Consider the following 12,972-nt stretch of genomic DNA (forward strand, 5'->3'; position numbering starts at 1 on the left):
GGCTTTGGCGATAGTTCACAGTAAGTGAGTCTTTTCTGCACAGAAGGATAAGTGTGTACTGCTAAACATTCATCCCTCGCGGTGGGAGATTGATTACGATGGCTTACAAGGTGAGAAGTTTTTATTTGATTTAGCAGATACGTGTTGTTCTGTTTTGTTCTGTGTATATCTAATACCATCTGCTCCTCTGTTCAACTGTATTTAAATGCAAATGAACACAAACACAAGGGCAGTTCACACAACATGTGCTCTGCAAACTTTGTCTTAAACATTTTTAAACTGCATTTTATTTGTGTACGCAGTTTTATGACCTCATATTAAAGGGGTAGTTCACACACAATGTACTCACCGTCATTTTCAGGACCAATATTAGCCTTTCTGATGTAAATGACGTCAAACCTGGTGTAATGCATCTTGGTTAAAAGCAGCCCTGTGTTCCTGGAAGAAAGTCATATGGGATTGGAAAAGCATGAGTGAGTAAATGATGGTAGTGAGTCATTTTTCTCATTCTCGGGTGAATTCAGAAATACGCAATTATTATTAAAAATAAAAACATTGTTAAAAAAAACACTTCCTGTCCATGTTATTTATAAATCATCTAAACACTCATATGTGCACATACTTCCTTCCACACACAGTGACCAAGGTGAACATTAGTGAGCATTGTGTGACCGCTTTGAGGTTCATATTGATGCAAGTGTGAAGTTAAAAATAAGTGATAGAACTGTCAACAGCTCAGTCTTACAGTGTGAAGCCTGGAGACCCAACTACGTTTTACAGACTCTTACTGACATGGACCCATTAAAACCACACATATACACATTTTCTAAACACTCCCTGCATATACTATATATTTATGAGTGAAAGCTCTTGCTGTTTGGCATACTTATCTGAAAATATATGCAGAATATATGCACCTGGAAATGATAGTACTCTCCATTTTTTTTTTTTAATTAATTCTGCATATTTCTTCTTTCTAATGCACCTGCTGCATTTGATGGCCCATATTCTTTTTCCAAGGCATGAGAACTCTTTCTGTCTTTCAGCATTTCTCTCTCTCTCACCAGCTTTCCACCACCCTGACTATTGATTCATCTCGCTCAGAGAGGGATTTATCATACTATGGTGTGACTTTCCCATTTTCAAATCACAAATCAGATCCCAGTACATCACACTGTTATGACAGAAACTAAGAAAGAAGACATCTGTCACAAAGACAGATGACGCAGATGCTTTACCCTTTGCATTTTGGTAGGAAAGATTAGGAAACATTATTCATTTAGAGGATATCCGAGAAAATATTTGACAGCTCAGATCACCGTAGATTTCTTATACACAATGGCAAAGCAATCTGGAAATATCAATAGAGCACAAACTCTGAAATATACTTCCCTCTCTCTGTACAAATTGTATATAAGGCATGTTATAACTTTAACGTAATTTCTATAAAAGCCACATACATATTGTATATCCAGAGCAGACAGATATTTTTATTATTAGCATTAACATCTGTAACATTTAGAGGGAAAACAAAAAATCTGCTTTGGTAACACATAATGCAGAAAGATGTTAGCACACGCGCACACGTCTGTCAAACAGTTTCAACGTGCAATCACAGCACAACAACAAAACAAAATCTCGATTTGGTGATCACTTTGATGTATGAGCTTCATTTTGAATCATGTCAAAAAAAATAAAAAAGAAGGAACAGATCGAAGGAAGCCAACAACAACAACAACAACAACAAAAACCCTATTTTAATTGTACCAAGCGAGCTAGAAAAAAATTGTCAAAACAGCATTAATATTAGTAGTACTAGACTGTAACAAATGTAGTTTTTCATTTCTGTCTAAAAATTGCATTCACCGTGCTGTTCACTTGCATTTTTTTGCATTTCAAAGTGCCGTTATCTTACATTTCCATATGTATTCTGACTGCTTACAGCATTCTCGCTTAATGTACAGAATTCACAGAATGTTTTGCACATCGTCAGCGTTGCACTACTGTGTACCAGAATGGCAACTCATAAAAATGGGTCACATACACCATCTAGAAATGGTCCTCAAAAAATAATCACTAATGTTTATTTCACACAAATAACCCACCTAAAACCCTATTATACAAATAACCCTCATAATAAACATTGTAATCAAACTTTCATATAATTGTTAGTTTGTTTCACAAATCCAGCTCTTATAAAAATAATCCTGTGAAACAGACTTGTTGTGGCTCTCATCTGAATGCTTGTGTTTATGCACTTATAGATTATATGACTGTTTCTGGGTAATCCTCCATTATCTTGATCTGTGATAATTTTATTAAAAAAATTAAATAAAAAAAAAATAAATAAAAAAACATGGCTCCAAATATATGTACACTACCGTTCAAAAGATTGGGTTTTTTATTAAAATCAAAAGGTGATGTTAACATCATTTAATGCACTATGCGCTAACATGAATAAACATTAACAAAGGTTCTTGAATGCTGTAAAAAATGTTATCTAATGCATTACCTAATGTTAAAGGATTAGTTCACTTTAAAATGAAAATCAGCCCAAGCTTTACTCACTCTCAAGCCATCATAAGTGTATATGACTTTCTTCTTTCTGATGAACACAATCAGAGTTATATTAATAAATATCCTGACGCATCCGAGCTTTATAATGGGAGTGAATAGGACCAACGAGTATGAAGCTCGAGAAAGTGCATCCATCCATCATAAATGTACTCCACACGGCTCCGGGGGGTTAATAAAGTCCTTCTGAAGCAAAATGATGCGTTTGTGTCAGAAAAATATCCATATTTAACACATTATAAAGTAAAATATCTAGCTTCTGCCCGACCGCCTTCCGTATTCAACTTAGGAAGAAAGTGTAACGCCTCTCGCAGTTCAAAACACTTACATCGTGTCCTAACCAGCCACGATGGTGACACACGAATATTCTATTTTAGAAACGGTTTCTATTTCTCCGCGACGTCGCGGCTGGAAAAGCAACACAAATTATGCCAATGATAATATCAGGTACTGTTTATGTGCTTTATGTAATGTTAAAAGTGTCTAATGTGAGTTTGAATATCATTCTGTGTTCCCAGCTTTTTAGCTGTAATGAAAACAACACTGGCTAATTCACCTCATATATATATAATAAATAAATAAATGGGCACAAGAACGTTAAAACTGTCAACTCAATGCGAACAAACAAGTGTATTCTAAGACAAAGATTGGTTCAGTCACTCCGTATGTACTTTAAATAAAGTTTAAATGGTGTAATACTTATGATTTTTACTATGTACTAACCCATTTCATTGTGTCTGCTGTGCTCTTGCCGAGAGAGCCCGCCCAAACTCTCTTCTGATTGGCTGTGGTTTTTGATTGATTTTATCGCTTCTCATTGTCGCATTGCGTCTAGTGTGGACAGTCAAATTGTTTGTCGCTGGAATCTTATCGCATCGCTTCTGGTTAGGACATGGTGTTACGCTACATCCTACGCCTTCCGTATTCAACTTACGAAAAAAGCGCAACTGACGCGACAATATTTTTCTTACACAAACGCATCGCTTCACTTCAGAAGGCCTTTATTAACCCCCCAGAACAGTGTGGAGTGCATTTATAATGGATTGATGCACTTTCTTGAGCTCATACTCGTTGGTCCCTGTTCACTGCCATTATAAAGCTTGGATGCGTCAAGATATTTATTAATATAACTCAGATTGTGTTCATCAGAAAGAAGAAAGTTGTATACACCTAGGATGGCTTGAGGGTGAGTAAAGCTTGGGGTAATTTTCATTTTGAAGTGAACTAATCCTTTAACAAATGAGACCTAAATGTAAAGTGTTACTACCTTTTGTAAGAATCTAAAAGTCTTTACTGTCACTATTAAACTTTTTACTAATGCATCCTTGTGAAATTAAAGTATTAAAAACCTACTGCCCTCAAACTTTTGAATAGTAGTGTATCATTTTACATTGAATTTCTAGTGTGACCTTAGCAAGAAAGTACTGAATATATACAAAACATGGCAAATGAAACTGATCAGTAAAAACTTGATACTAAAACACAAAACACTTGCAGTCAGAAATGCTTTTAAGAAGTCATAAAAAATATCTACATCATTCAAATCTGCTTCAGAGTTCAAAATCTTAGCTACATGTGATTTATTTCTCTTATAATAGAAATAAATCATCCTTTTCCTTGTCTGATGTGAATGTTGCTGCATTAGTAAACACGGATCAGCTGATTAGAACAGTCACAGCCCCACTTGGGACCCCTCATTATTCAAGTCTTGAGGAGTCAACAGCCTGCTCATTTCCTGTCCCTTTGATGCCAAACTAATTTAAATATTGATTACAAAACCTAACTACCAGAATCAAAATAAATGAAACCGAAAACATATAAGTGCTATAAATAACTGTAAATAAGTTGAACTGAATACCATTGTCATGTTTTGGCTTCAAGGCATCATTGCTTTACAATACATTATGGTTTATGAAAGCTTTTTGGCATTTAATTATTATTATTCTCTGTGTATTGGTAAACAGTACGATGAAGAGATTTCATGTGATGGGTGGTTGCAACCAATTTCACATAACATGCCAAGGAAATTGCGTACTTAAAATGAATGATTTGCTTATTTAAACCTGGAAATATGATGGCAAGGCTACAGAGGACTATTCTCGGACTGTTTTCAATTGTTAAGCAGTTTTACATGTTACACAACATATGTTAAAATAGATTTCATGTAGACTATTGCATTTTAATTTTAAAGGGGTCATATGATACAATTTTAACACTTTTCCCTGAGGTCCATTAATAATGGTAGTCAAGGTTTCTTACACCTCAGTGTCTTCTAACATTTTGAGGATTATCATTAAACAAATCCAGCTGAAATGAGCTGCGTGAACTGACTGATGCGATCAGGGTTACTTTATAGAAATAAAGTTTAATTACACTTAAAGTCTAAAGACAACTGACAATTCTTATTTCTGTGGAATAAAAATAAGACATCATTTATTTTTGTGCACATCATTATTATTATTTTTTAAATATACATGCCCTTGTAATCCTTAATTAAAATAACTTCTGCAACATCTCTTCTCTTCTCTGATGATGTGTTTACTGGCACGAGGGCGGGACAACCTGTCACTCACATGAGATCGTCCAATAGCAAACCACAACTATCCAACGTCCCGCCCTACATTTTTTCTTGTTCAGGAAGTAGATTCAATAGGATATATGTCAAAATAGAAAAGAAAAGACTATTGCAACTTCCGTTCCATGGTGACTTTAAACGCGCAACAATAAAAATTAATTGTTGATGTGTAAATGTGGACATGTATTTGGAATTTTGATAGCATAATTACTTCAGAATAGGGGTGTAATGGTACATGTATTCATCCCAAACCATCATGGTACGGACGCCATGGTACACGGTGCATGCAGTCAAAAGACGAATACAGTCAGTCACAAGCGATTCACACTCCAATACAGAAGGGTGCGCATGTGGTAATGCAACGCTGTTTGCTAACCGCCACAACAGGAAAAAGCGCAGAAGAATAAGAACAGATGATCTATGGATATCCATAGACAAGTTTACTTGTAATCTCTCAACCAGTGTTTCAACCAGGGAAAGACATCAATAAAACAGCTTGAGAATAATATCTCATGTAGCATAACATTTACCTCAGGCAAGTCATTTAGTGTCCACAGCAAGTTAGTTCACTGGAGAAATGAACTCTAAAGGGAAACATTTCACTAAATATATGCACTATATTAGCTTGTATATTCATTATATTTACTTTACCTGTTAGTAATGTCTTAATTATTTAATATGTTTAAATAAATTTGTCATGAAAACAAGTTATAACAGTAACTGTGTAAGGTACAGGTACGTTTTTCTAGAATACAGCATTAGCTGAGATAAGATTTTTTTATCCTTAAGAAAATGTTAATTAATATTGAATTTATTTAAAGAGTGAGAATCAACTTATTCAATAAACCACTGTTAAATAAAAAGGAAGAAAAAAGAAGCAATTTTATGTTTAGTTATCTCCCCCTGAGGTACCAAATCCGTACCGAACCGTGACTTCAATACCGAGGTACGTAACCGTCATGTTCGTGTACCGTTACACCCCTACTTCAGAATGTTCAATATTTAACAGATGCTGTTTTTGGATTGAGGAGGAAGTTATGAAACTCTATTACTGTATTTCAAAAGATCAAGGAAAACGATATGACCCCTTTAAATTTCAGCAACATATAGGCTTCAGGGCTTCATGTGCTTACTGTACTTATACATGTCCACATGATGAGCAGACTTACAAGAAGAGTAAGAAAAGTATCACATCTGTGCTAAACTTGTTGTCCAACCACAGGAAGGAACTGGTAGTGAAAGAGTCCTTGTTAAAGTAAAATATCAGAAACAAACAAGCTCATCAGTTTCACCTCACCAAAATCTGAGAGCACATTTACATCCAGGACTGAAGAAACATCAAATAAATTATCAAATTAGATCCATGTGCGTGTTTCCTACTTGTTCTAGAGTAGTGTCATCCCTTTCTCCAGCTGTTCACTTTCAATATCCATTCTTAGTTTTTTTCCCCCCAGAAAGGTCATGCATGCAACATGACATGATTGTCAGTGAGGGGCGTGTCCTAGTTCCATATTCCAAGACACTCCGTGACCTCCGTCACCTCTGATTTCATTGTATTAGTGCTGGTTTGGCCTGACTGTTTGAGCTCAACCATTGTAATACGCCACAAGAGAGACAACAGGTCTGCTGGTGCCCTGGCCCACAGCAGGAGAGGGTTTCTCACACTCTGAGGAACTTTTCTGCCCTCCGCTGTTTGGGGCACAGATAGTAGGATGGCCAGCCGAGGCCACCGCGAAGGTCACATTCTGGCCATTGGCGCGTCGCACTGTCCTGAGAGTTTTGGTGACTTTGGAGGAGTTTTTAAAGCTGGAGCCTCTCTCTGGGGTGGTGCACATGACGAGCGCATGGAAACATCTGCAAAACTGACGAACAAAGACAGATTGAGAGCAGGGATTACTTTTATAATCCTTAAAGGGATAGCTCACACACAAAAAAGAACATTTTGTCATTTTTTACTCACCCTCGTTTCGTTCCCAACCTAGGATTTTCTTTCTTCTGTGGAAACACAAAAGAAGATATTTTGGAAAATGTCTTAAGGCCTGTTCAATGATAACTATATTTACATCCACACCAAAGGAAAATAACATTCTGTTATAAGCATGCTCTGCATTTTCATCTGCCATTTTAAATCCTTGAGCTCTTTAAAGTCGAGTGGATTCTGAAATTCTGATTCCAGTGATATTGTTATTCTGTCAGTATTGTTATAGTACTGGTGTGGACTTCCCTATTCTCATATAATTAGAATTATTATTAAAACTAATTATAGTTTTCATTAGTTATTGAACAGGCCTTTAGTTTTTTTTGTCCATACAGTGAAAGTCAATCGAGTCCAGTGTTGTTTTGGACCCCAATGACTTTCATTGTATGGGCAAAAACCACTGAAATTTTCTTCAAAATATCTTCTTTTGTGATCTTAAAACTTATTATAGTTCTCATTATAGTTGTTGTCCATACAGTGAAAGTCAATGGAGTCCAATGTTGTTTTGGACACCAATGACTTTCATTGTATGGGGAAAAAAACACTAAAGTTTTCTTCAAATTATCTTTTTTGTAGGTCCACAGAACAAAGAATGTCAAACAGGTTTGGAACAACTTGAGTTTCCTCTTTAAGAGAAGGAGATGCACATTATCAGTCAAAAGACAAACAAGACAACGCCTGAATGTTCACTTGATTGCACAGCTCAGCTCATTTCTCCCTTTCGCTGCTGGATTTGCAACTGTACAGACAGCAGGAATAATAAAATACCAGCCAAACGTGGGAATCATCAGCCCTGGAACAATAGCTAAAGCTCTTGTCTCCTCTAATGTAGACAGGCTTGTTTGCAAATTGAAAGCTCTCTGTGCACAAAATTCATTAACGGAGGCAGGACCTCTCAGCAGGAGTGTAGGCAGAGATTGTCTGAGAGTGATGAAGATGCCTGTTTGAAGGTGCCAATCCCTCGCTGAGCGTCTGTGTATATACCTCTACATTCCCCGCATGCGGATCACACACTCAGAGGAAACAGCTTGCAGGCTTTGACCATCAGGTCGCCACAGATGGAAGCAAAGTGGGCTGATTTAAGCTGAGAAAAAACACATTAACTCACAGCGCAGTGGATACTCAGAAAAACTCAAAGGAATGTATTATGGTCCAAAGCTAGCGCTGTGTTCTTACGCTGCACTTTTCATTATAGATAAAGGTTTATTGTAATTAATCATAACTGTCTGCAAAGGTCTCAGAGGAGAAAAACACTTTTTCCAAGAGGAGGTGTTTTGTCGATATGTGTGAGAGATTTACCACATCCTCACAAAACAACCTTCACCAATAAACTGACAAATTCAGCCAAAACTTTGAAGAGAGTTTTATGAATACTAAAATAGAGGTGTAAGCATTGGTCACAAAGGTTCAGCAATTCCATTTCTGTAACAGAAACACTTATTTTAACCTTAAACAATGACAAAGCAATATATTTTGCTCCAAGTAAACCCATTTTGCAGGAAAAATCAGGAAATGTTTGTGTGGCCATGGCTCTATACCACCTTCAGATTGCAAAAAGATTTCATGCAAGTGTTGAGTAGATGAATGGCTAGTCATGAATTGTTCCCTCAGAAGGAGAGTGTAACTAATCTGCCCTTTAAAATCCTCCTTGTTTCTGGAACAGTGGCTTTTGAAAAACATTAAAAAACTGGGATTCAAAAACCGAATTTCAAACTGGAAATAAACAAAGTTTAAGGCATTTGATAAACACAGAAACATGACACAAAATGAACAAGAAAGATTTAATTGTGAAGCATATATATAATAAATACTTAAGTAAATCTTTCTGGTAAATTAAACCTTCACATTAGTTTGGTCACACTTTAGATTAGGGTCCAATTCTCATTATTAACTAACTATTAATTATGGATTTTTCCTCAATAAACTCCTAATTACTGCTTGTTAAAGGAGTTCACTTTCAAATGAAAATTAGCCAAGGCTTTACTCACCCTCAAGCCATCCTAGGTATATATGACTTTCTTCTTTCTGATGAACACAATCAGAGAAATATTAATACATATCCTGACGCATCCGAGCTTTATAATGGGAGTGAATGGGGGTCACCAGTATGAGCTGAAGAAAGTGCTTCCGTCCACATCCATCCATCGTAAACTTACTCCACACAGCTCCGGGGGTGTTAATAAAGGCCTTCTGAAGTGAAACGATGCGTTTGTGTAAAAAAACATCCATATTTAAACAAGTTACGAAGTCAACGCATTCAACGTACGAAGAAAGTGTAAAACTCTTGCAGTTCACAAAGATTATGCTACGTCATCTGCCTTCCCTAATAAACTTACGGAAAAAGTGTAACTGACGCGACGCCAGTTTACACTTTCTTCGTAACTTGAATACTGAAGGTAGTCTGGCGGAAGCTTGATATTTGATTTCATAACTTCATAACTAAATATGGATCTTTTTTTACACAAATGCTTCGTTTCACTTCAGAAGGCCTTTATTAACCCCCCGGAGGTGTGTGGAGCACATTTTTATGATGGATGGATGTGGATGGAAGCACTTTCTTCAGCTCATACTAGTGACCCCCATTCACTGCCATTATAAAGCTCGGATGCGTCAGGAATGGATATTTATTCATATTTCTCCGATTGTTTTCATCAGAAAGAAGAAAGTCATATACACCTAGGATGGCTTGAGGGTGAGTAAAGTTTGGGCTAATTTTCATTTGAAAGTGAACTAATCCTTTAATAGTTAGTAAGGTAGTTGTTAAGTTTAGGTATTGGGTAGGGTTAGGATGCAGAATATGGTCATGCAGAATAAGGCATTAATATCTGCTTTATTAGTACTAATAAACAGCCAATATCTTAGTAATATGAGTGCTAATAAGCAACTAGGTAATATTGAGAATTGGACCCCATACTAAAGTGTTACCGAATTTTTTTGTAGCATGCATTAAAGATAGAAGCATTTTAAGTAAATATTAGTGTAACATTTAAAAAAAACTGTTCCAATGATTTTTCAGCAGTTTAAAGTATCATAATCGACAAAACACAGAGCGAGATTTCACCCCTTGAGAAAACGTAGTGTACTTAGTATACTTCCATGTTCACTGTATACTTATAGTCTACTACATTTCCTCAGAAGATGCCAAACACTGCAGAACCATCATGTGTTGTCAGTTTAGTCGCTTAGTATAGTATTATATGCCTGAAAGATTGCTGTATTGAAACATAAATGCTTTTTTGATATTTAGTTATCAGTGCCTTTGAAATAGATCGACAACAAAAGAGATAGTCAAAGACAGACCACTGCAGGGGTTTAGATTAGGGTCAAGGGGTCACGGTTAATGGCAGACTGCAGATACACTCTTTTCCCAAGACATCTAACTTCACTGAGCCTGTTAATGGCCATTCAGTGTTCTGTTAGCGCTGATGGGAAGCAATCATGCATGACCACGGCACTCACTGATAGTCCTCCTAAAACGCTGTCTATCCCTCCACAATAAATCCACAGCTAGTCCAGACATACATGTCCTTAATGTTTCTACAGACATGGATGACCTATAATGTAATGAATCTGAGAATTGATCATGTTGCTGTCAGCCGTCGCAGGTGTGCAGCTCTGTAAGGTTTTTTTGGGGAAAGCGAGCAGGTGAGGAATGTGTGTGATGAGTCTAAGGTGGGAGGAACGAGTCTATAAATGGATTCAGATCCGCACACTCATTACAGGGGCTGGCAGGAGATCTGGTGAACCCCGCAGAGATGACGAAGGTGGCACAGAAAGTGGCTTTGCATCTGGACATGCTGTAAGACAGTTATCATGATTATCTGGCTGGGTCTTTCAACCGGAATCAGATTTAGTGCATATGGCACATTGATTTTACATGGCCGTTAACTGAATTTACAAGGATTATGACATTAGTTTTGTTGATTAGTCTGTGTAATTTTGTTCGTAAGTAAAGCAATGTTCCTGGTTTAAAACAAATTAAACTCTATTGCCAGTATTTGTGGCAAAATGTTTATTACCAAACTCATCCCATAGTTATATCAAGGCATCTACAATGGAAGTTCATGGGGCTGTTAGATTGGATGGATCTTCACGTCAGAAATATCAAATATATTAGATCCGACCTGGACATCAAATCCCTGCCAGAAGATATCAGTCTTCTATCAGCCTGAGAGTTCAGACTTCGTCTGAATGTCTCAATGCTCAGACTTCATCTGACCAGTACAAATCTGACAAGTGTTATTATACTGAAGAGGGAGGGAAAAAATATCTTTGCAAATTTCACAAAGTCTGAACTTGACTTAAGCAGTTGGGGTTTAGGGAACCTTTCTCACCTCTAGCGGATAATGAACAATAATTTCAGCATATACTGGAAAAGTGCATGTTCTTTTGGCTGGGGTAGCCGGGTACAATCTGGATCAAAGAGGAGTGCTGGGTAGCAGACTTTTGAGCAGATGATGGTCTGGAAAGGAGATGATTAGCTCTCAGCGGGGTGCTGAGGAGCTTGGGAGAGAAGGACAGAACTTCCTCGCCAATTATGCTACACCTGTTCACAGGTGGTCCGGAATAACTGATCCCAGTGCTTGGATGAACTGCCTGTCTCTCTGGAAAGCTCTTACTTCAGAAGTGGGCAATTTTGTTTGTCCGATTGTCTCTCACATAGTGTGCAAAAATAAGTCTATTTGCAGTCACTTTTCACTTTTACAGCAAAAAATGAATAATATAAAAATAATTTACTTATATTTTTGTCTTGTTTTGCAGTAAAACATCTACACAGTAAAAAAGAATGGTTGGTTTAACTTAAAAAAGTAAGTTACCTGGTTGCCTTAAAATTTTAAGTTTATTGAAATTAAAGGATTAGTTCACTTCTGAATGAAAATTTCCTGATAATTTACTCACCCCCATGTCATCCAAGATGTTTATGTCTTTCTTTCTTCAATCGAAAAAAAAAAATAAGGTTTTTGAGGAAAACATTCAAGCATTCAGTGGGGTACAATGGGTTGAAGGTCCAAACTGCAGTTTCAATGCAGCTTCAAAGGGCTCTACACGATCCCAGACGAGGAATAAGGGTCTTATCTAGCAAAACAATCGGTCATTTTCTAAAAAAAATAAAATATATATATTTTTTAACCACACATGCTCGCACTAGCTCTGTGATCCGTACGCATGACGTAATCACGTTACAAAGGTCACGTGTGACGTACGCGGAAGTACCGATCCAGTGTCTACAAAGCCACCGTGCAAAGATTAAGCTAAATGGCCTTTACAAAAAAAGGTAAAACAACGATATTGGACGATTTTGAAGTTGGAGGAGAAAATTATATGAAGTTTTTCGCCCTGCCACGGTACTTCTGCCTATGTCACGCGTGACCTTTCAACATAATGCGTGGTGCATCGCAGAGCAGTGCAAGACAAGCATTTGTGGTTAAAAAGTATATACATTTTTATTTAAAAAATGGCCTATCATTTTGCTAGATAAGACCTTTTTTTAGTAAATGACTGATCGTTTCACTAGACAAGACCCTTATTCCTCTTCTGGGATCATGTAGAGCGCTTTGAAGCTGCATTGAAACTACAATTTGGACCTTTAACCGAGTGAACCCCACTGAAGTCCACTATATGGAGAAAAATCCTGGAATGGTTTCCTCAAAAACCTTAATTTCTTTTCGACTGAAGAAAGAAAGACATGAACATCTTGGATGACATGTGGGTGAGTAAATTATCAGGAAATTTTAATTCTGAACTGAACTAATCCTTTAAAAAGAGTTAATACAATGAAGGCTATTGGTTTAATCAACAGAAACTCAAAATATTATGCTATCTGAACCACATTAATTATCATTTA

General features: G+C 36.9%; 1 protein-coding gene across 2 annotated transcripts in view; it reads right to left on the reverse strand.

The window, feature by feature from the left end:
- Positions 1-3,743: 3,743 nt before the first annotated feature.
- tmtopsb (teleost multiple tissue opsin b) overlaps positions 3,744-12,972 on the reverse strand; it is a 38,655-nt gene continuing 29,426 nt past the window's right edge. The window contains exons 4-5 of one of the 2 annotated variants that reach the window (XM_051882921.1): positions 7,110-7,144; positions 6,754-7,011 (exon numbers count right to left, since the gene is read on the reverse strand). In XM_051882921.1, coding sequence (XP_051738881.1) covers positions 6,888-7,011; positions 7,110-7,144 — 159 coding nt within the window. In that variant the 3' untranslated portion in view covers positions 6,754-6,887. Of the gene's footprint in view, positions 7,012-7,109; positions 7,145-12,972 lie in introns of both variants that reach the window. The other variant, XM_051882920.1, reaches the window with a different exon arrangement.

The sequence above is a fragment of the Ctenopharyngodon idella genome, chromosome 23, assembly GCF_019924925.1.
Source record: "Ctenopharyngodon idella isolate HZGC_01 chromosome 23, HZGC01, whole genome shotgun sequence".
Lineage (NCBI taxonomy): Eukaryota > Metazoa > Chordata > Actinopteri > Cypriniformes > Xenocyprididae > Ctenopharyngodon > Ctenopharyngodon idella.